The sequence below is a fragment of the Thalassophryne amazonica genome, chromosome 14 (assembly GCF_902500255.1).
Source record: "Thalassophryne amazonica chromosome 14, fThaAma1.1, whole genome shotgun sequence".
NCBI classification, from domain to species: domain Eukaryota; kingdom Metazoa; phylum Chordata; class Actinopteri; order Batrachoidiformes; family Batrachoididae; genus Thalassophryne; species Thalassophryne amazonica.
In genome coordinates this window covers 33,175,497-33,200,758 of record NC_047116.1, presented here as the reverse complement: position 1 = coordinate 33,200,758, position 25,262 = coordinate 33,175,497, and the positions used below count along the sequence as shown (strand labels likewise).

The window sequence follows — 25,262 nt, the reverse complement described above, 5'->3', positions numbered from 1 at the left end:
CTCCAGAGATGTTCAATCGGATTTCAGGTCTGGACTCTGGCTGGGTCACTCAAAGACATTCACAGAGTTGTCCTGAAGTCACGACTTTGATATCTTGGCTGTGTGCCTAGGGTGATTGTCCTACTGAAAGATGAACAGTTCACCGCAGTCTGAGGTCAAGAGTGCTCTGGAGCAGGTTTTCATGCAGGATGTCTCTGTACATTGCTGCATTCATCTTTCCTTCAATCCTGACTAGTCTCCCAGTTCCTGCCACTGAAAAACATCCCCACAGCATGATGCTGCCAACACCATGCTTCACTGTAGGGATGGTGCCTGGTTTCCTCCAACTATGATGTCTGGCATTCACACCAAAGAGTTCAATCTTTGACAACAGTATTTGTTTCTTATGGTCTGTGAGTCTTTCAGGTGCCTTTTGGCAAACTCCAGACAGGCTGCCATGTGCCTTTTACTAAGGAGTGGTTTCCGTCTGGCCACTCTACCATACAGGCCCGATTGTTAGATTGCTGCAGAGACGGTTGTCCTACTGGAAGGTTCTCCTCTCTCCACAGAAGAATGCTGGAGCTCTGACAGAGTGATCAGCGTGTTCTTGGTCACCACCCTAATAAGGTCCTTCTCCCCTGATTGCTCAGTTTAAACAGGCAGTCAGCTCTAGGAAGAGTCCTGGTGGAGCTGAACTTCTTCCATTTACAGATGATGGAGGCCACTGTACTCATTGAGGCCTTCAAAGCAACATGTTTCTGTACCCCTCCCCAGATTTGTGCCTCGAAACAATCCTGTCTACTCTCTAAACGCCATACCGGAAGTCCCCGAGCGACTCAATGTTTCAAAGGCTGCTTTCATTGGCCGCTTAAACCATAAGTGGCACAACTAGGCTATCTCAATTTGAAGGCTGCTAGGAAAGTGGCCGGCATGTGTGGCATTGTTCACCTGAAAATGAAGGATACAACAGATGTTTTCTACCCGGACCATCCAAACTCATGAGTCATTGTGCAATTTTATTTTTCCCCAAAGACAAAATGGATGGTAAATTTAAAAAATAAGGGATGCTTTCAGGCTCCATATGCACTATTGTATACAAGTAATGTTCATAAGTGAACTAAAAATAACTACTGACAAATAAGCTACACATTAAGTCCACTGCACAAGCTTGTCCAGTGCAGCTGTCAAGGTTGCCAGATTTGAGCCCATCTCATTTTAGACTGGTTTAGACTTGAAAGAAATCCATAAAATACCCAAGCAGGACCAGCAATTTACTTATTTATTTATTTATTTTGGCTGTTTCCACATCATGTGGGGATTGTGGCTGAAAAGTTTAAATTCCGGCTCCATTAGTTTGCAACCCTTTGGATCAAGTTTGCATAATAGAAAATTTAGACTGTTCCAATAAGAATCCCAGGAGAAGCAGAAATTTGAAATCAAGGTTGTCAGATGGGGCAGACAGATGGACACAAGGACAACATATGATGATGGGCAATCAGTAATACCATTTACTCCACTGATGGTCTTCAATCTGATGAGCTTCTATCATTAACACTAAAAAAAGACATTCTTGTTTTCAGTATAATAGAAGCAGACAAGGACCTCAATCGGAGTTCCATCAGCGATCTGTGAGCTCAGCCCTGATCTACCACTTATAAATTGTACATGTACAACACATCCACAGTTCCCTCGGATACTAAACAAATGCTGAATGATTATGCTGAGAAAAACAGATTGTCCATGTTTTTGCATGCCCAAGCTGTGGTCCTTGGAGATCTTGAGCTCTGGTTTGCGTGACAGCTTTGCCCTTCATAAAACACGGGGGTTCAATCTAACTCTGAAATCAATTACCCTGATTTTCTTCCCAACTGCCTCAGAAGAGAGCTGAAGACGGTTGGCAGCTCTCAGCCAAGCTCATAATGAGGTCAGAATGATGAGGTAGCGGTTAAAAAAATTGGCCTCAAATGCACGCTGTCACTTCAACCTGCTCTGGTACAGAGGTGATTATTTGTGGGAAGTGCAAATAAACAACCCCAAATCCAGCACACTTTCTTTAAAACAACAACATTTTGTGAACATTGTTGCTACTTCTGCTACTTCAACTTGAAATGAAGCATCATCGAGGCAATATGGACAGCATGCAATGCAGAAAAATGTTACAAAAGTGAGAACAGAGCTCATAAATTCATGATGGTGACTGAATCCTCCATAAAATATAAATTTTGCTCAAAGTGGCTGATGGCTGGGAGCTACACTACAAACCAATGCCAGTCTTCCTCACTAAATCATGCAACAGTAAAAATGATAAAGCTGAAAATACAATTTGGAGTGTACAAATGAAGGCCGGTCTCCAGAGAGGTGAATAATTTAGTGGGGTCTTGGGAGAGTTTCGGGGTCAGAGGGAGCATCTGGAGAAACAAAGCGTTTGGGAAGCAAATGCAACGTGGTGGGGAATCCATCTTAGCTGGACGGCATGTCGCTATACTCCGATAATAACGGTAACGGAAAGAAAGCTATGATGGAAACAGGCATCCATCGGATCGTCCCTGCAAACAAAAATCTGTGCACGTACATTGTTCCTGTTGTTTCTCAAGAAGGCGCTTCAATGACTTTGCACAGATATGATGCTCTTTTGAATAACATAATCCATCACTATAAATACCTGTGATTTTTTTTCCAAACATAACTTCATTAGGCCTCATATCTCAGGTGCTATTCTGCCAGAACTGAACGTTCAAATCAAATCAAATCAATTTTATTTATATAGCGCCAAATCACAACAAACAGTTGCCCCAAGGTGCTTTATATTGTAAGGCAAAAGCCATACAATAATTACAGAAAAACCCCAACAGTCAAAACGACCCCCTATGAGCAAGCACTTGGCGACAGTGGGAAGGAAAAACTCCCTTTTAACAGGAAGAAACCTCCAGCAGAACCAGGCTCAGGGAGGGGCAGTCTTCTGCTGGGACTGGTTGGGGCTGAGGGGAGAGAATCAGGAAAAAGACATGCTATGGAAGAGAGCAGAGATCAATCACTAATGATTAAATGCAGAGTGGTGCATACAGAGAAAAAAGAGGTGAATAAAAAGAAACACTCAGTGCATCATGGGAACCCCCCAGCAGTCTAAGTCTATAGCGGCATAACTAAGGGATGGTTCAGGGTCACCCGATCCAGCCCTAACCATAAGCTTTAGCAAAAAGGAAAGTTTTAAGCTTAATCGTAAAGTAGAGAGGGTGTCTGTCTCCCTGATCCGAATTGGGAGCTCGTTCCACAGGAGAGGAGCCTGAAAGCTGAAGGCTCTGCCTCCCATTCTACTCTTGCAAACCGTAGGAACTACAAGTAAGCCTGCAGTCTGAGAGCGAAGCGCTCTATTGGGGTGATATGGTACTATGAGGTCCCTAAGATAAGATGGGACCTGATTATTCAAAACCTTATACGTAAGAAGAATTTTAAATTCTATTCTGGAATTAACAGGGAGCCAATGAAGGAAGCCAATATGGGTGAAATATGCTCTCTCCTTCTAGTCCCTGTCAATACTCTAGCTGCAGCATTTTGAATTAATTGAAGGCTTTTCAGGGAACTTTTAGGACAACCAGATAATAATGAATTACAATAGTCCAGCCTAGAAGAAATAAATGCATGAATTAGCTTTCAGCATCATTCTGAGACAAAACCTTTCTAATTTTAGAGATATTGCGCAAATGCAAAAAAGCAGTCCTACATATTTGCTTAATATGCACATTGAAGGACATATCCTGATCAAAAATGACTCCAAGATTTCTCACAGTATTACTGGAGGTCAGGGTAATGCCATCCAGAGTAAGGATCTGGTTAGACACCATGTTTCTAAGATTTGTGGGGCCAAGTACAATAACTCCAGTTTTATCTGAATTTAAAAGCAGGAAATTAGAGGTCATCCATGTCTTTATGTCTGAAAGACATTCCTGCAGTTTAACTAATTGGTGTGTGTCCTCTGGCTTCATGGATAGATAAGTAAAGTAACATGGATGTTAAGTAAACTTGATGTCACCCTTAAATCTTCCTCATTCTTTTTCCCTCATCACTGTGAAACAAGTCAATCCAGCATGATTTGGTTGGTTTTAAATAATTTTAGGCCAATTTCTAAGATGACAGTTTTAGCAAAATGTTTTACAAATATACATTTCCACTCAACTTTTAAGTTTAAGTTTTATGTCTACTAATAATCTTTAGGATAGGTTTTAATACAGTTTTAGAGCAACAGCACAGAAATGGCTTTTTTTAAAAGGCACTAATGGCTGTTTAATAGCAGCCCATCAGAGCACTATATTAGTCCTTTTAGATCTAAATGCACATTTTAATACTGCAGACCATTTTAAGCAGCCAACACAAAATTAGGTTGGTTTTAATAACACGTAGATGGGCTGGTTTTATTCCCACCCACCCACCCACACACACATATATTGTCTTGGGCATTTACTTGTATCTGCACCCTTGCTCTGAAGGACCATTAAAGGTCAAGTCTGAAAGTCAAGCATTGGTGCATTCACCACACCATTAAACTGCCTTGGGTCCCCCAACCAGTATAAGGGATGTCCCTTAAGAAGACTGTTTGCAATTGAAATGTTGGTGACTAATCATTAACATACACACCCCGCCCCTTCCTCCCCATGCATTGAATCGGCAAGTTTTGTGCAACTACTTTGGTTTCTCTTTTCATATCAGCTCCGTAGCCAACACCTACTCAACAATGGTGTGCACTTCTTTTCGATATTCGTGCTAACTGCCATGACCCTCTGGCCAAGACCATCCTCCAGGGTACACTCCAAGACAAACGGCAAAGAGGTGATCACCGCTGACACTGTTAATGAGGGGACCAGCCAAACCCTTGACACATTGTCAAAAACACATTTCTTCATCATTTGAATGTTGAAAATGCTGTTGACTTTGTTAAAAAAAATCATAAATACTAAAGGCACTGACAAACAAAATATACAGTTTTTTTTTTTTAGATGGTGTTTTCTTCATACTCCCGTCACACTAGAGGCCGAATGAGGCCGAATGTCGTCCTAATGAAAATTCAATGTACATTCCGTAAGAATTGAGGTGCATTCGAGGATGTCTGCCAGCAGTCTGAGAGGAGTCTAAACAGTCAGCCAAATTCCTGTGGCCCTCCTGAATGTTTTGCACATGTGCAAAGCAGTCGAGGTGCAGTTGAGGTGGAAAAATATCGAACAGCGGTTGGAGTGCAGTCTGACCGCAATCTGACTGGAATCTAAACATTTGTACTACATGAAAACAGTATTCAAGGCATTCTGATCACATTTGAGAGCCAGTCCGAAATGATTCGCCAAGGACCGAATGTCCCAACTGTGCCTGAATGCACCATAAGTGCACCTTAAGTGCTGCTGGAATACATTTTCTCGACTCGCGCTCACTCGTACGGCAATGTGAGTGCATTCATCATATCTTCACCACTGGATTCTGACAGCTGTCACGGTAATCCCAATGTTTTCCATCTACATTTGTACTGCGTTCGGAGGCCTAATGCACACGTTGTGTGCACGAATCATTCAAGGCGGGTTGAAGCGCAGTCTCAGTAGTTGGACAGCTGTCTTCCACAATCCTTAGCTCCCTCCCCCCGCCAACAAAGTGGAATGAATCTTGTTTTTTTTTTTACATTCGGCCTGGGTTGGCTTCATTTGTGCTCATTCTCGCCAAGTGTGATGGGGCCCTGACACAGAAAGTTGTGTCATTACATATATTGTTGATCCAGTTATGGGAGAGTATGCTGTCATGTTTCTATTGTGCAAAGATGCATGGCAACCTGAGAAAAGCCCCCAGCTGTTGGTTTGTATCACAACAGTGCTTGACCTACCCTGAATGTTTGCCGCCTGTTCTACTGAATTAGTTGTATAAATCAGCACTTACAAATTGGCAAATCAATTTTTTTAAACTAACACCTAAGGCCTATAGTGGGTTAGTATTCCCATATGATTAGAGCAGTATTTCATCTCCAGAAGCCATTATTCATAGACTAGACACAAAATCAAATGATTATTTGGGCTTGAAAAACACAATTAATCATTGATTTGCCTTGCTGGAATATCAGCGTTTGGAATCATATGAGGCTAAAGACTTCTAAAGCCTGCATTTTGTGGAGAATAAAGAAACACCATGAACACACCGGTGGTCGATCACATCTGCACTCAACCTTAAGAGCAATTCAGTGTCCTCTCTATACGGCATGATGCACAGGTCTGGAAAGTAGTTGAAGGAAGCATGCAAACAAACAGACTATTAACACTTCACATGGCAAGAAGGAGCAAACCTGAGACTTGCCTGTTCAGCGCAAGCTAACATCTTGACCCATAGTAACCATTTTGCAGGTATGGCCAGTGTTATATTTTCATTCATATCTTTCTAAACCCTACTCAAAATGTCTGACAACACCAACAAACTGACAAGCAGCACTGTGACAGTCACATAGATTTTGTTGTGATACTAGTAACTTGCTTGCAGTCTGAATGTCACTGCAAACACAACTCCCAGAGAGTGGTACTGTGTTTACAAGACCATCCTTATTAGCTTGTTTGCATTAACAGCCCATCTCCAGTGGCAGGTGAAGTGGGAGATGCTGTCAGGCAGACAGGCAAAATACCGAATGCATTCGAGTCAGCAGATGCTGCTATTCGTCTGGTAGATTATCCATCTCTCACAACAACACATCCACATATGCTTTTACAAAAGTAAGGATTTGTGCCTAGGCTGTTCTGGAATGTAGCTGAATATTATCAGTTCCACCGAATTTGAAGCTGCACTGCCAACAATTATTCCCATATTTGATGTAAGACCACTATACCTTTGACCTATGACCTTGAAAATTGAATCACTTCTTGCCTATTAGGATATGAAGCTTCAGGAAAAATTTCATAAGGATATATGTAAAATTGTGGGCTCCAGGTTGTTCACAAACAGACAGCCAAACAAACAAACAGGGGTGAAAACTTAGTTGGCAGAGGTAATAACAAAAATCAATCGCACAAAATACAACAAAGAATGATCAAACATGCAAACAACAACAACAAAAAAATCCTCAGAAATCAACATATGAAAATGTAAAGAAACCTATCTTTAAACTTATGTTGATGCCATAAAGAAGGGGTATGGTTTTGTACCACATCTGGGACCTATAGAACTGCCATGGGTCCTGACTGGCGAACAACCTGCAGATCATCTTTATCTCCCAAAAACAACAATCTATCTGCTACACCTAGGTGATACATGGGCATCACCGTGACCTCATCCACCTGCTATAATCAGGCACAGGGGGATGTACAACATGGCCATAGTTCCGTAATTGACATTTCCTCACAATGGAAATAGCCAATGCCCACTGCAGGCACAATGGAAAGAGCTACCTGAAGGACATCACAGGACCCCTGCTGGACCCCTCTGTTTGGTTTCCCTCTGCCTCCAAACATGACAGACACAGACTTCAATGAACTGTCAGGTCTGCAGAAAAAAAATCCATCCAGGAGTTATATTCATCCATGATCAGGAAGCAAGGTAGTAACATCTCTGCAGACCCCTCACACCCTGGACACACACTGTTTAAATTCCTCTCCTCTGGTCAATATTACAGATATCTGTACGCTACAACAACAAGACACAGGAACAGTTTCTTTCCACAGGCCGTCACACTGATGAACAATTTAGCCTGCAAAAAATCTTACTAATTCATATACCTCATGTATAACTTCAAACTGTTTGTCTGTTTCTCCTTTGCTCACATTCTTTTTATCACACATCTATTTGCACATTTTATTTGCACCTTTTTATTGTGAATTATTAGCTTTTATTGCATATTTATACATGCTCGTACAGAGAAACTACAGTTCAAAGCGGAGTCAAATTCCTTGTATTATTGTAGATACTTGGTGAATAAAGGCTATTCTGATTCTGATGCCTCAACTGGGTCACCCTAAATAATTGCTTCTTTGATAAAAAGTCATTCAAGAATGGGTTTTTATGTGGGAAATAATTTGACACCAAATTAAGGAGCTACTTTGTGATGTAGCAGCTTGTGAACTATATGAAAAATAAATAAGTAAACAAATGAATAAATAAATTCCTTGGCAATGTTGAAGATTTTGGTTCTGGTCGACTGAAAGACAAATTGTATTGCAGTATTTGCAAAATCATCAATATAAAAGTACACAGGGGTTGTGGCCAAGTGGTTAATGTGTTTGGTTTCAGTGCAGAAGGTTCCAGGTTCAAATTCCACCCCTGCCACATTTCTCCATGTAAGGTGGAGTTGCGTCAGGAAGGGCATCCGGCGTAAAACCTAAGCCAATTTAACATGCAGATCCACCTTGGATTTGTTGTGGCGACCCCAAGTCCAAACAAGGGAGCAGCCGAAGGGACTTACTTTTACTATCAATATAAAAGTACACTAAGCTTGTAAATGTTTATGTAATTGACAACTACTGAAATAACGGTGAATAAGAGTTGATATTACTGCACACGCTGCCACATATGAAAGAGGTGTTATCATGCATTACTAACCTTGTCTCTGAGATGTGAGCAGACAGCCTGCTGGTGTTGGTGGTCTCTGCGGCGTGCCAGCTGCTCCTGGTGAGCTCGCCTGGCCTCCTGCAGGGTGATGAGGGCACTGGCCAGCAGCTCTTCCCTATCCCGCTGCCACTGATGGGTCAGCGCCTTTAGCTGGGTCTCAGTGGAGCATCGGGAGACCCATACACGCTCATGCTCCATCTGGGAAAAACATTGATGGAAAAACTACCACATTATACTGCACAAAAGTATTGTTAAAGGATGGTCTTCATTATCTTAACTGTAATAAATATTAAAGAACAAGAGCAACTTGGGGCTCATAATGTCCCACCTTCAAGAGCAGAGGTTGACTGACAAATAAACTTTATTTTTCTCCATAGCAACACACTGAAATTCTGGGGGTTAGATATGATACATTAAGACAAAGTATTACACTGTCAATGGTAATACCCAATAATACCCAACCTGTACCAATACAACACACAGACTCTTAGTTAGTACAACACATCGTCTCCTCCACATGAGATACCAATTATATATATATCCTTCATAGCATTAGATCATTAGCAGTAGACCCTTCATGTGTACGCCATATTTCACACAATTTGACACGTGGAGTGCATGCTGCTGTTGTAATTTTTCATATACACACACACACACACACACACATATATATATATATATATATATATATATATATATATATATATATATATATATATATATATATATATATATATATATATATATATATATATATATGTGTTTGCCACTCAGATTGCAATAGCCAATCACAGATTAGCCTTTCTGTCCATCATTTACCTGTATTTTGGCATGCTTGGCACCAGAAAGTTATGTTGGCTCCAAAAGGATCCAAAAAGGCTAGGACCAAAAGTTATATTGGATCGGTTCCCACTAACCAATAGTGTTAGAGCTTACTGCCAACAGCTAGCCAATCAGAGCGCGGCATACGAAGGTCAGGAACTAGCTGACAGACGCTGGTTGAAAAATGGCAACAAACATGTCAACAACAGCAGAAAATCATCTTCCAGCAAGGTTTGCTGAGTTCACAGAGGAGGAACTGGTGGAAATATTGAACTCCAAGGATGCCAAAAACACTAAGAAGGTAGACAAGCACGCTACTGACATTTTAGAAGCTTTCATCGCATCAGAATCAATCATATGCTGTTCACAACAAAATAAATTGATCTAATTTACTTGACTCTTTGTTGTTTGCTTAATTTGGGAGGGGGGTGGAGAACAGTTATATTGGATGGAGAAAAGTTATATTGGACTCGGCTACGCCTTGTCCAATATAACTTTTCTTCATCCAATATTTCTCTATGTTGGACTCCTTACCATCCATTATTTGTATAATATATACAAGGTCTGTTAGAAAAGTATCCGACCTTTTTATTTTTTTCAAAAACCATATGGATTTGAATCACGTGTGATTGCATCAGCCAAGCTTGAACCTTCGTGCGCATGCGTGAGTTTTTTCACGCCTGTCGGTTGCGTCATTCGCCTGTGAGCAGGCTTTGTGTGAGCAGTGGTCCACCCCTCTCGTCGGATTTTTATTGCGAATAAATGTCTGAACGATTTGGAGCTTTGCTGCATCAATTTTTTCCAGAAACTGTGAGAGACCTCCAGGTGGACACCATTCATGGCTTTGAGGGACGATTTTATGGGGATTACACAGATTAAGGAGTGCTCCAGCCGGTTTAAAGACCGCCCACAGCTGCTGAGAGTGTGCCGCGCTCCGAGTGCCGATCGACAGGCTCAAACCCCGCTGAAACAACCAAATCATGAAACAACCAGATCAACAACCAGATCAAACCCATCTGTCGGTGGGTTTTCAGTCGTGTGACTAACCGAGAAATTGTGGATGAGCCTGGACATGCCAGAACATGTCCTGTGAGGCTTCATCATGGCGTTGCTTTGCGCCATATATTCTCCACATGAGGTACCCATAATGTAACTATGCACTGATGACGTATAGCCAAACCTAAAAATTAAGATCCCCTCATTAGAATGCAAAGATCTTAACAATGCTGCGCTCACATGTTGGCAGTAGGAAAACCGTCATACCGGTCGTCAAAGCAGAATTTCTGTCAGACAACAATTTAGTGAACACAGCAGAAATTTAGCATTTTGCACAGCTTTATGTCGTATTAAAAGCCCTGGAAACCGTGGCTCTGATGGTAGCCTAAAAAGTTAATTTCTCTCTGTAATTTCCCACAAAACATTCACGTTTCCTGATTAAAACAGGATGACTCTCTGTGCTTCAATAATCCTTCTCTCTCTGACTGCCTTTTCACCTCCTTAAAGATAAAACATCTGGTTTGTTCTAGTAGCTGCAGCAGGTGGTAAGTCTTTATGAATATGAATTTTCCACATCTTCAGACACACCAAGGACTCAAACATAAGGTTCTCCTTCTAAGTATGCAAATGTATTCAAACATCACAGTGTCACACTTGTCTAACCATCAATTCTGCCTTAGGGCTATATAGGACTTTGTTCTTTTTCTTCTAACCACTGTTGACATAATACAAAATGAAAGTTCATTCATGTGCACAAATATAGCGACAGTCAAATTGTAACACTCCACATGAGGTATTTATGAAACTATGGGAAGAGTCGTGTTGCTATATATTAATTTGCACAGTGATGAGGGAACCATGATCTTTTTGGATCCACTATATCTCTGTAGCATTGAATGGTGGAAAGTTCATATTTGCATGATGGGTACCTGAAACGGAGAATAGTTTTAAGCTATGGACCCCCTGCCCCCAAACTCTATGAAATCATGTTTGTTCCAAGCCTACTGCTCCAATAAACACAAATTTGAATGTTAGCATTGAAAATACTGGGATGCAATCCATGTTTTTTTTAATTAATTTATCTTTTTTTTTTTTATTCATTATCTACTCATTACATTGGTGTACCAATTTTTATAAGGTGCCTGCTTCAAAAATAAAATGGGCTATTTATTATGGATTTTGGCATGCTGAATTCAAATATAACAATAAAAATGGCTGATTGGCTACTGTTTCCAAGATATTTAAGTTTTTACATTTTACATCTCCATAATTATATTGTATCGATCAGAGTTTTCATGATAAATCATAAACATAGGTCTTTTCGTGTTTCTCCGTTTACATAATAATATTTCACCTGCAAAGTGTTGTTAATATTAAGTGTTGATAAGGTGTTGATCTTGAGTTATTATGTTGACAAGAATGTTTACTCACAGACACACAACAATTTAATGTTCGGTATACTTTGTCCATAATGGCAGGGTGGGAGCATAAAAAATTTGAAGATGAATGTGAAGAATCAAGTGTGCAAGAAGATGCACATGGCAGTGGCTGAGATGCACAGGGTTGTATAGAAACATCCAGACACGATACACTGTCAGTAACAGTGACACGTGGTCCACATTTCAAGGGGAAAAAGGTTTGTGTCAGATCTGACTTTGCTGATGTATAAAATACTCCTTGTCTTGTGGCTGTGAAATGCCCTGAAGGCAAATAGTTCCTTTCTGTGTGCGGGCTGCCTGCAGCTATTCATCATTGTGTCAGCACTCTCACACATGCAGCATCACTTGGCCGCTTCATTGGAACAGAGGGAATGATATTCATCTACAGGCTAATAGTGGCTAACTGGTGGCGGCAAGGCATTAGATGGCTGACTGGTTTTATTGAAAATGAGTGAACTGGCATATCTGCAAAGCACAGAAGTGCCAGGTGCAGTCAAGCAAATCCTGTTTATTGATGCACAACTTTAGAGCTTAAGGTACAACCCTTATTCTTCACTTTCTCTCCACTGTCCTTTTCTTTTTTCTTTGTAGCTGGTGGGCATAAACACAATATTTTGTGAGGATGCATGCTAACGTGTGTGCATGACATACAATGTGCACGTGAGCATACATGAACATGCACTCACTGTAGTGCACACATCACATACAGTATGTGTGGGAGCATCCTGTGCACTGTGAACATTCATTACTTCAGCTGATACATTCACATTCTCTCTGCAGAGTGCCGTCTCCATGAGGACTAAATTAAACAAGGAGAAGTAGCTCCCTGGAGACAGCTGAAAAAGGTAAAAGCTATGAATTATTTCAGCTATTACCATGGAACATTATGAGGGAATTACTGACAATCCTTGTGGTGGGCAGCTGGCCTCCTACATATTTTTATGAGAGCTCATGTAAAAAAAAAAAGTCATAAGAGACAATAAGGAGCCCCATCCAGTAGAGGGAGGTGTTCCCTCTAAGCTAACTACTGTAAGGAAAATAGAGGCCCATCAGATTCTAGAGTTAGTCATCAAAAGCAACACTGAAGCTATTTTCCAGACATGTTTCAGTAAAGTCAAAAGGAAAAACTACAATCTATTTATTGTCTTCATTCATTCCTACAACCAAGTCTATAAATAGTTGGCCAAAGTCACAGTTTTTTGCAATTTTGCAACTATACACCACCAGAATGAAGGTGAAATAAAACACCTACGATGTTCCTATTGTATAGACTTTCAGCTTTAATTCAAGTGCTTCAAACAAACATATTGCATGAACCATTTATGAATTAGAACTATTTTTATACACAGTGCCTCAGTGTTCAGAGGCCTTAAGCAACTGGACAAAATACATACAAGTATTATGGCCCTGAGTGTCGGCGAAGCAGGGGAGAATGTGGACATGTGGTGAGAATGGATGCGCAGCGTCTTCCAAAACAACTTCTCTTCAGTCAACTTTCTACTGGATCACGTTGTGTTGGCGCTCCTAAGAAGAGGTACAAGGATGTCCTTAAAAGAAGTTTTAAAGACTGCGAGATTGCTGATTGGGCTACAGAATGATTTGTGATGCCATCAAGACCTTTGAGACCAATAGACGGAAAACTGAAGAGGAAAGACACGCAAGATGGAAAGCTGCTGAAGCTCTGAAACAGTTGGCAGCCTCCTAGTTAGTTAGTAATTTCTTCCGGACTGCCATGCTTGTGTCGAGTGGCAGTGATAATGATGATATGTGCCTGTCTGTCCGTCAAAATAACAACAAACAAAATACCAAATAAATAAATAAATAAACAAGGGCTGGAAGGATTTTCATAGGACTGAACACAGGACAAAGTTAACAAAAACATGTTGAGAAAAACACATTTTTTGCTCTATCTCCACACACCAACAGGACTAGAAGGATTATCTAAAGTTTATATTGATCAACAACATATTTGTGATTAATTGGTATAAATCGCGTCATGATGAAGTCACAAGTAAGTCATAAAAGGAAGTCATGTTTGTGCATAGCGCACATGGTTTGCCCTCTGATGCCTTTCATTGTTCATATATGTTTCATTGTTCTTTAGACAGTCAAAGGGTGATACATGAACATTTCCAAGTCAATGAATTTGTCTTGAATGTTATTTACATCAATCATTAAGAAATACAACTAATGAGTGGCTTTGCCAGAAGGAGACTAGTGAGGGAAGCCAACGAGGCACCCATGACAACAAGACGTTACATGGTTCTGTGGCTCTGGCTGGAGAAACTGGAAATGGTGCAATATTTGCTTGTTGCATCACCAGTTAACACAGAATTATCCAATGTTCGCATGACCTTTGACCATGACCATGGTCACCATGACCCTGAAAGACCAAACTTAAGGCCATAACTGCTTAACTCAAACAGTCTGACACCAGTAGGGAGAAAACATGATGGAAGGACTGTGTAATGGTCAAGGCTAAATTGGTTGAATTTGGGACAGAAATGATCAAATGTCAGCGCTACATAGAACAACTTATTATTATTAACCAAATATTATGGTATCACTGAATTACAAAGAATTAATTTGCATGGCTTGGTGTCAAATATATGAGTTCCCTGAATGCTCTAAACAAAGTTATACAAAACATGCAAGAATATCTTATCCATAAAGGTCTCAGAGAGTTGCGTTAGAGATTTTGCTCAGAATATTACAAGATAATTGAAATAACAATAAAAGTAACTGTGCTTTTCTCTTACATTAATGTAATATGCTGTTTTTAATGGTCTTCACAACTCCTTCACTTTTGTTTTACAAACTAATATGGGAAAATGTGCAAATCAGTGGGTAGCTCAGGAAACAAGACACAATATCCTGTGTCAGATTCATCACCAAAGCTTTAAATTGCTACACAGAACAAACTCATTAAGAGCAGCATTATATGTCACAACCACTGCGGTTCTATGTTGGATTTGAAGGAGGCTGACAAAAAGCAGCAGAAAATGATGCTATAATCCTGAAATGATTGAATACAGATTGAAGCTGAAGTTAGCTGTGCAAAATACTGTGAAGGCTCAAACAGTAACAGTCTCCAGTGCTCTGACTGAAAAGTAGATGAAAGAAAATAACAGAGTTACGATCTGACTCTATAATACTGATTCTGTAATTAAAGCGCCGACCAAAGAATCTCAAATTACACCACGTCTGTACACATTAGAATGGAAATTACATTTTCAAGGACACAAGGAATATATCTGCCCAGAAGCATATGGCAGCTAAGCAGACAGGATTATTTTTTTTTCCATTTTATGGAGAACCACCAAAATGTTTTCCCTTGCATCTGCTAAAATGTGTTCCTGTGAAATTAATTAATCAAGTTGAATGAAACGTGGTTAAAAAAAAGCTGGGTCTGGCCTAGAATTTATACCATTAAATTGTGAGACAGAATTAAAAAACAAAACATAACAAAAAACCTGCAGCCAGGAAATGCAAAAACAATGCTTAACAGTGGGAGTGGGGTGACTGATACAGGTGATCTGGAATCCTACTCAGTTTTTGGGGTGGGGGTTGAAGGGGTTGTGGCCCCATCAAGAATTTCAGGAGCTCCACCAGTATCCCAGCAGAAAATTATATTTCCAATTCAAAATCCTATCATTTGAGCCTCGGTTTTTCACAGCACCACAGTCCTCTGACTGAACCTATTTTGGAGCACTATAACACTCTTAATTCCCACAGCACCCATGAGAAATTGTTTATATGCCCTACTGAAATCAACTGGGCAAGTTATTTTTTCATTGTTCCATTTAGTTTGGAATGCCGGCCAAACTAAAAATGGATAAAATGATCATTTCCTGTGTGTGTGTGTGTGTGTGTGTGTGTGTGTGTGTGTGTGTGTGTGTGTACATACATACACACAGTGGGCAAAATAAGTATTGAACACAGCATAATTTTTCCCAGTAAATATACTTATAAAGGTGCTATTGACATGAAATTTTCACCAGATGTCAGTAGCAACCCATGTAATCCACACATACAAAGAAATAAATCCACAGATGTATAGAAATTATGTGTAATAATGTGAAATGACAGAGAAAAAGTAATGAACACTTGAAGAACAGGCAGTGCAAAAAGACATGGGAGCCAAGACTCCACCTGAAATTTATCAGAAATTAGAAAGCAGTCCTGCCCCTTCTCAGTGCAAATTTATATCAGCTGGTTCAGTCCCAACTGATGGCCTATAAAAAGGTGATGCATAACCAAGATGTCATACAAGAAAAATCTCATATTGGCTCAAAGCAAAGAGTTCTGTTTTGATCTTAGCAACCTGCGTGAATAATTGTAGCGACAGGCGTACGAGGCGTTGGAGACAGCTCCGATTTTTCATGAATGGCATGCAATTCCAAGTTTGTGCGCTAGTCGGCTTCAATCGTGTTATGTGTGAAGAGACCCTTAATAATTGATGTAAATGAAGTCCAAGACATATGTTGTGTAAAAAAAAAAAAACCCTGTAAAAGTGATGACTTAAAAGTTATAATAATTTATAACTAGGTTGTCTAATTACTCATGGGCTCTGAAAATGAGAGGTATAAATGGTTGTAATTCCTGTAATTTGTTGAGCCTTTTAAATTAAATCTGAAAGTCAACACCACAAACACATCTTCATTGTTTCAGCTAATCTTCATTGTGGTGGTGTACAGAGGCAAAATTACTAAAACTATGCTAATGCCAAACTACATATAGACCTGACTGCATGTAGCAGGCAATTAAAATATCCAGATTTGCATATTAAATACCAATTGTGTTACCCCCACCACCAACATCCATCAAGAAAAATGTATACAGCGTTGAATTTCACGTTCAGGTAAAGGGACTCACTCCAACAAATAATATTCTTTTTGTAATGGAAGATGGAATAAAAAAATTCAAGTCACCGAGCTCACTTCAATAATTATATGATCCTACAGGAATACCGTTAATGTCACAATTATAAATTCTCTATAATATACCAAAATTACACAATATCATGAAATCTGTCCTGTGTGGAGAAAACAGTGTGGATACACTTCAGGAACAAGATTTCAGCAACGTAAACTGCAGTTCAGACTGATTACCCACTTATTGCAAGAGAGCCTAATTATAGCTAATAGCTGAGTTCGTCAGAGTCGTTGCTACATCAACTCTATATGAAGCAGACAAGCTCAGGAAAAAAACCTGAATGATCTTGGCAATAAATGCAGCAGCCAGCTGGAACTGATATGAGGACAAGCTTCTGGGTGGGTGCCGGTGATGGGGGAGAGAGGAGTCTGGCAGTTGTCATGGCAATGCTCAGCTGTGGAGTGTTGCTGTCCACAGTGGGTGACATGGCACATCCTGCAGCGTTTAGAGCAGATTATTGTACAGCCTCATCTGTCTGACTACTTGGTTGGTGGCACTGAACCGCATGAACCGACGAGCCTGGGTCTCACTGCAGGGCTGCTTCACATCATGGAAGGGAGTTACACATTTTGAAATGCCTCGATGATTGTATGTGCATGTGTCTGCCAAAGTGGGTCAACGTGGAGGTTGCATGTGTAAGCGCGTGGAAAAAAAATGAAAGGTTTTTCACAAAGAAAAGAATGAAGATAAACTTGAATTTTGTGATATCCTGCCAAGTTTTAGCCACTGTGGAATTTTGATGAAAATGTACAATGCAAAAAAAAATGTTCAAGGCAACTGGCTTCACAAAGCCTTTGAGTTTATTCAACTTATAAACTTCATGAGTTATATATTTTGAAGTTGAAGACATTCAAAAACATGAGTGTGGAGTTAAACAATCAGCACAATAATTAGCACTTCATCAAATGTGTGTCACCTCAAAACAAATACTTTCTGGTCAAAGAATTTTGACATAATGTTGAAAAATGTACAAATTACCAGCCAGAATTTTTTATAATTTACATAAAGGTGAAAATGTTACACCTTTTTGTGATAATAAAGATAGGAACAAAGAATATCTCCTTAGGGTCCTATCTCACTGGTGCAACTATGGAAGAGCAGTTGGAGACGCGACTTAGCGACCAAACGCGAACGAGAGACAGTGTTGCAGTTGGTATCTCACTGAAGTGTTCCGCTCTTATTATTCTGCTATTATCCATCTGAATAGACTGTGGAAAGTCCCCCACTGTTCCCAGTAATGGCAAAATAAAATCAAATAATAATAAACAACTACAAATAAATAAATAAAGCCTACTGCGCACTCACCGATTTGCAGAATGATGTCCCTACTGGATCTAGTGTCCTATCTTCCATGTCTACTATATAATTAATCCATTTTCTATACCCACTTTCTCCAATTAAGGGTCATGTCATCTCTGAGATCCTAGCACAGCGATCGTTCACAGCCTCTTCTCTCTGACATTTGTATACTACTTCTGCATGTATCTGTGTAGGCTCTCAGTTGTCCAGGTGGTTTCCATAGTAGACTACCAGAGCAAGAATTTTAGCTGAGGAAGCTTCTGTGATTTGAAGCGAAACGTCCTCACGTCAAGCAACCCAGTCCAGTCGAAGATTCAAGCTTCTCTACTTCTGCATGTATACTAATTCTTCAAAAACATGTCAAATACTGTATACTTTAAAATGTAATTTTTTTCTTTTCAATATCTTTTTGATTATGATTGTTCCAATGAAAAAAAAATGTTGGTATTCTTTATATATATAATTTATTATTTAGTTTACTTTATAGTTTAATAAAATAAAAAAGGCTGAGAGTGTGTGTGTGTGTGAGAGAGAGAGAGAGAGGGGGAGGAGAGACAGAACATATAATACTAGCTCAGTGGGTGTGTTTCACAGATCTACAGATCAATCAGGTTGTCAGAAATTAAACTGTGTGATGTCACTGAAGTCTAATAGCCCTCTTACACATGCATTAAAAGCCTGGATTTCTTTATGGTAAACACATTGTAAATAACCACAAGTTGCACATCGCATCCTGGGCATGATGTCAAACTGCATCCGGGGACAACAGCTGGTCCTGCAGCCTCCAGCAACAGTATGATAAATCAGTGGAAGGCTCAGCCACCCCCCCCCACACACACACACACATACACCACCCCTGTACAGATGCCTGTGTGCTCCCACACACACACACACACACACACACACACACACACACACACACACACACACACACACACACACACACACACACACACACACACACACACACACACACACACACACACACACAGAGCAATAAAATAAAGTGCTTAATTCCAACATTAGTTTGTTTCTTTGTTTTTGGAAAAAAAATGACCCATATATAACTTACAATTTAAGGTTTTTCCCCTTTTCTCTTTGGTTCATCAAAAGAAAACTATGATTTTTTAATTACCTATTAATTATCCAGTAAGCGAGTTATCAGGACTTCATGTAACATGTGCGATGCTTAAATGAATTCCAAACTGTATTTTACCGTAAAACTGTTCTGTTTTCTTAGCAAACAATATGCGTTGTTCGCAACATGTTTTTGTTAACTTTGACCATTGTTCAGATTGTTAATCAACTTGCATCTCCACCCTATTTTTTTCTTCATTCAAACTGCTGAATAATGATCTTTCACATACTTTTTATATTTCGACAAGTTTGGTGAAGCTACTAACCAGCTCCTGTCGAGTTTTAGCAGGGAAAAGTCTCTGAAGCATGTCCACAAACAGTACTCTGTGGTTGTCCACATCATGAGTGTACTGCTCCACTGTGAACTGGAAACGTAGATGGTCATCTGCACACCAGCCACAAAACCTGCAACCAACACACAAAACACAAGCTCAGGAACAAGTCAGAATGCACAGTCCAGGAAAACTCTTTGTTGTTTTATCAAGAGGTGTGTCAGTGCATTGAATAATGAAGTAAAATGAGAATCAATGTAGACCTTTAATGTACCTCAGGCCTACCTGTCAGTTTCTTGTAGTTGTTGCTGGAGATACTTTATTCCGTCCTGGTACACTTGTGACACAAAGATGAATTTCTGCAGCAGGGATTGCTTCACATTTGGATCAGGACAATCTGAATCTAACAATTCCTGTGGAATTTCCTCTATGTTCGCCACATTACCTGAAGTAGTGGTAAGAATATCCTGCACAGGAAGAATATGGATATATGGCATATAAAGAAATCAGTGCATACTTTCCTTGGGGATAACGTTGAGGCAGAGTGTAGTGATCACTTCTTAAGATAAAATGTGAATCATTTAGGGCCCTTCACCCATAATATGAATAAGTACAGGGGTGGTGGCCAAGTGGTTAATGCGCTTGGTTTCAGTTCATAAGGCTCCGGGTTCAAATCCCACCCCTGCCACATTTCTCCATGTAATGTGGAGTTGCGTCAGGAAGGGCATCCGGCATAAAACCTGTGCCAATTCAACATGCAGATCCACCTTGGATTTGCTGTGGTGACCCTAAGTGCAAACAAGGGAGCAGCCGAAGGGACTTACTTTTACAGAGCAAATTACGGCGGAACAGCTCATATGAGCGAATCACGAAAACATCAAGCCAACGGGCAGGCGTGAATGATCCTGCAGCGAAGGTTTTGTGTACCACACCATCGCAGCGGGAATACAATGCGAGCAGCTGGAGCATGTGTAACCACATAGTGCAGATGCTGTGAAAAAAAGTCAAAAAATTCATGCCACCCACGGGATTTGAACCTGCAATTTATAAAAGCTCTGATTGCCAGCCAGAAACTTTACCACTGCGCTACCATCGCTGGCCTGTAAAAGGTGCGGCCTGAAAAAGCAAAAATGCCTGAAATCAACCATGAGATAGACGTATTAAAAAAATAAAACCACACACCGTAACACCGCATTTTATTGAATCCCTCTTATCAAACGAACAATACAAGTATGAACCTTCTGTTCCTCTGAAGATGACCCATGGTCACAGACGTACAGTCATGAAATGATATGAATGGAGCAGTGCATTGTCATGTCCACATCTGCTGAACCAGGCATGTCCAGCCGGGCCCCGCATGTGTGTCCAGCCTAACAGGTGTGTCTTGTGGACGACGCTCCGCAGGACAGACACCACATCATGTGGAACAGAGCCCAGGTGGGTGATGTGATATTCAGATCGCCGTGTTATGATCTGATGGTCCATGTCACCTGGGGTAGCCTGTCAATGTGCGCACTGTGCGCGCTCTCCAGCCCATCGCAAACGCGATATATGTTTTTATGTATTTCCATGTGAGGACAGCAAGCACACACACGCAGATGTCTGTCAAAACATGGTACGTGTTCTGCAGCTGTGACATCCAGGATCAGAGATTTGAACAGCTGCTGCTGTTGACAGCCAGTCACGCCTCCTGTCCGTTCAGCACACAGACCAAGGTGTCACTTTGTGATCAGATGAGAGGCGCCTCACTTGCGGGAGGGGGGGGGGGGTGCAAACCACACGCACACCATCTGTTGGGGGTTGGGGGGGTGTGCGAAACACATGCACACATGTGTTGTGGGGGAGCCGACACTCTGGCATGCCACATGTGTACTTGGCAACTTCACAGTCATGGTGGCACTGAGACAAATTTCACATCCAGCTCCAAAGTGATTGTGTGCTGAATATATTCGTACTAACAGCGTGAATGGCCACACATTTTCTAAGTGCCAAGTAAGCGGTGTTAGATGTTCGTGTGTGTCACCTGGAATTTGGCTGACACCTGCCGCGAGAGGGATCAAATGGGCTGTCACAGTGCACACTCTGTCTTTCAGCCACTAGTGTTCGCAAATAGTTGTAGCAACAGGTGCACGAGGCGTTGGAGGCAGCTACAATTTTTCACAATTGGCATGCAATTCCTCCTTCGTGCACTAGTTGATTTAAAACATGTTATGTGTGAAGGGACCCTTAGTATGGTGACTTGCAGAAGTGTACCTCTAAGTCAAGGGCCACAAGTTCTTCCTCTATGGCTTGATACTCTGAGTGAAGCTTGTCAATAACGGCATTCTGCTGGTCTTTCACAAAGTTTATCTGTTGGTTACATAAAAAACTATAATGGAAACCAAGACTGACAGACACACTATGAATTTAAGAGTGCAATCCTGGATTAGAAAAACAAAACTCACCAGTGTATTCTGGTTCAATCACAGTGCTATGTTTTCCCTTGACTGTCAAAGCATTTCTCCTCTAATGTTTTAAGAATGGCTTTTTAATTAAACTCTCACGTTTACGGGTTGTATTTTGCAAAAAAAAAAAAAAAAAAAAAAAAAAAAAAAAAAATATATATATATATATATATATATATATATATATATATATATATATATATATATATATATATATATATATATATATATATGAGGTCTGTTAGAAAACTATCCGACCTTTTTGTTTTTTTAAAAACTATATGGATTTGAACCATGTGCGCTTGCATCAGCCAAGCTTCAACCTTCGTGCGCATGCGTGAGTTTTTTCACGCCTGTCGGTTGCATCATTCGCCTGTGGGCAGGCTTTGAGTGAGCACTGGTCCACCTCCCTCGTCGGATTTTTATTGTCAGGAAAATGGCTGAGCGATTTGAGCAGTGCTGAATCAAATTGTTCCAGAAACTGTGAGAGACAGCCAGGTGGAAACCATTCTGAAGATTCAGACAGCTTTTGGTGAGGATACTCTGGGCGTCACACAGATTAAGGAGCATTACAACTGGATTAAAGACGGCCCACAGCAGCGGAGGGCGCTCCACGCTCTGAGCGGCCATCGACAGGCTGAAACGACCAGATCATTTCCAAAGTGAAGGCTGTGTTGATCCGGGACGTCGTCTGACTACCAGAGAAATTGCAGAAGAGTTGGACATCAGCACTTTTGCGGCACATTCCACTGTTACAGGAGATTTTGTAATGAAAGACGTGCGGAGGAATTCGCGTGTTGGGATGGAGCCGCAATGGCGCGCAACAAAATGCACGTCCGTGTTGGATGTCTCACAGGACAAGTTGTGACATGCCCAGCTGTTACACAATTTCTCTGGTTTCCAACACGGACGTGCTTTTTGTTGCGTGCCATTGCGGCTCCGTCACGATGCGCGAATTCCTCCGCACGTCTTTCATTACAAAATCTCCTGTAACAGTGGAATGTGCCACAAAAGTGCTGATGTCCAACTCTTCTGCAATTTCTCTGGTAGTCAGACGACGTCCCGGATCAACACAGCCTTCACTTTGGAAATGATCTGGTCGTTTCAGTCTGTCGATGGCCGCTTGGAGCGCGGAGTGCCTTCTGCCACTGTGGGCCATCTTTAATCCGGTTGTAACGCTCCTTAATCTGTGTGACGCCCAGAGTGTCCTCACCGAAAGCCATCTGAATCTTCCAAATGGTTTCCACCTGGCTGTCTCTCACAGTTTCTGGAAAAATTTGATTCAGCACTGCTCCAATCGCTCAGCCATTTCCCTGACAATAAAAATCCGATGAGGGGGCTGGACCAGTGCTCACTCAAAGCCTGCCCACAGGCGAATGACGCAACCAACAGGTGTGAAAAAACTCACGCATGCGCACAAAGGTTCAAGCTTGGCTGATGCAAGTGCACATGATTCAAATCCATATAGTTTATTAAAAAAATAAAAAGGAGGGTTCCAAGATGGCGGCGTAAAGATAGGTCATGTCCCGGTGTGCTCGCGAAACGTTTTACTAATACATTAACTTATCCCAACTAAGGACTAAAAGCCACATAGGGAGGAGATTACTAACTTGTAATGAGCATTGATAGTTACTTCCTGAGACTTCCAATGATGCCATGCAAAAAGAACCAGGATACGTCGGAGGAGCAGGTGCTCGAAGCTAATGCTAATGCCGGGGCGAAGCCAGTATGCGGGTTTACATATGTGAAGCAATGGCCGAAATGACGACCAATTTTATGAATGCACTCGACATTAAGTTGACACCCGTGTTGGAGCTTTTGAAGATACAAGGCGGCCGGCTTGACGAAAATACGAAAATAGGCTGAATGCGTCGGAGCGGCGCATTTCGACTCTTGAGGATGCTGCTGACCTGACTCGTATCAGATTGGCCTCACTGGAGAAGTCTGTGCTTTTCTTGACAGACTGGATTGATGACCTAGAAAATAGAGGGCGCAGAAGAAATGTCTGCATTCTCAACTTACCCGAGGATGTTGAGGGGATGAATCCTACTCTGTTTTTCGAGCGCTGGCTTCCTGAGGTGCTGCGCATTAAAACGAAAGAGGGGCGAATCAAGCTTGACAGGGCGCATCTTATTACCGGACCCAAGCCGTTTCCTACACAGAAGCCCAGACCCGTGATTGTGCGCTTTCACAACTATCAGGATAAACGACGAGTGATGAACGCTTCTTGGGATATTGGGCGAAATGGTCAGACGGTGACACATGAAGGCGCCACTGTGATGTTTTTCCCTGACATGTCAGCTGCTTTGGCCCGTAAGAGGAAGGGATACGACGCGGTGAAGAAGCGACTTCGGGCACTCGGTGCTGCTTACAGGCAACTATACCCAGCTTTACTAAAGGTCACTTTCCGCGGATCGAGCAAAGTGTTTAACAGCCCAGAGGAGGTTCAGCACTTCACTGACTCATTAGAGCTCCCTGGGACCAGCGGCGAGTGAAGACGTGACACAGGCTGGGTTGAGGGGCGAATACTTACTTTTTTTTTTTTTTTTTCCTCTCACCTGCTACCTAACATTGAGTGAGTACATTAACATAACAGCCCTACTGGTACTCATAATTAGTTTGGACACTGAATATTGGGATAGAACTGTATAGTTTCCTGGCACCCCGGGCTGATGCGTCTTGTTGTCAGGGACCCCATTCGCTCGATCTTCTCTTGTTCTGAGAAGAAGACAGTGTTTAGTTTTGCGTGATATGTACCTTAAGTACATAGTTATTTGTTTTAGGTGTTTGTTCAGTGTTCTTATTGGCCTTATTCACAATGTTAATTTGTGTATGTCTGTGATGGAAATTGACAGATACCCCTGTGTTTTATTTTTTAGTTATTTTTCATGTCTGGCTTAAAACTGTGCACCTGGAATGTTAAAGGGATACACACGGCAGTTAAACTTAAGAAAGTTTTGAATTACCTTAAGAGGGAGGGAGTGCAAATAGCTTTACTACAGGAAACACACTTGAGTGACAGTGAGCACTTAAAACTACAGCAAAGAGGTTTTGGTCAGGTTTATTTTTCTTCTTTTACATCAAGAAGTCGAGGTGTAGCCATTCTGATACAAAAATGTTCCGTTCAAGCTCTTGGACTATAAAAAAGATTTAAAGGGCTGCTATGTCATTTTAAGGGGACTTGTTTTTGGTGAGGAAATTGGAATTATAAACATTTATAATCCACCTGGCTACCCCAAAGACCTTCTAATTTCAATTTTTTCAAAAATTGTTGACCTGGAAGTCAGACAGACTCTAATAGGTGGGGATTTTAACTGCCACCTTAACTCCATATTAGACAAATTTCCAGTTGGGAAAGTATTGTCCCCCCATGCTAAATGTGT

The 25,262-nt window shown here is 41.1% G+C and overlaps 1 protein-coding gene across 1 annotated transcript in view; it reads right to left on the bottom strand.

The window, feature by feature from the left end:
- The window catches only part of LOC117525157 (coiled-coil domain-containing protein 148-like), a 101,410-nt gene that overhangs the window by 37,777 nt on the left and 38,371 nt on the right, over positions 1–25,262 (bottom strand). The window contains exons 6-9 of the mRNA XM_034187007.1: positions 21,689–21,784; positions 19,721–19,902; positions 19,430–19,568; positions 8,527–8,733 (exon numbers count right to left, since the gene is read on the bottom strand). Of these exons, the coding sequence (XP_034042898.1) occupies positions 8,527–8,733; positions 19,430–19,568; positions 19,721–19,902; positions 21,689–21,784 (624 nt within the window). The remainder of the gene's footprint in view (positions 1–8,526; positions 8,734–19,429; positions 19,569–19,720; positions 19,903–21,688; positions 21,785–25,262) is intronic.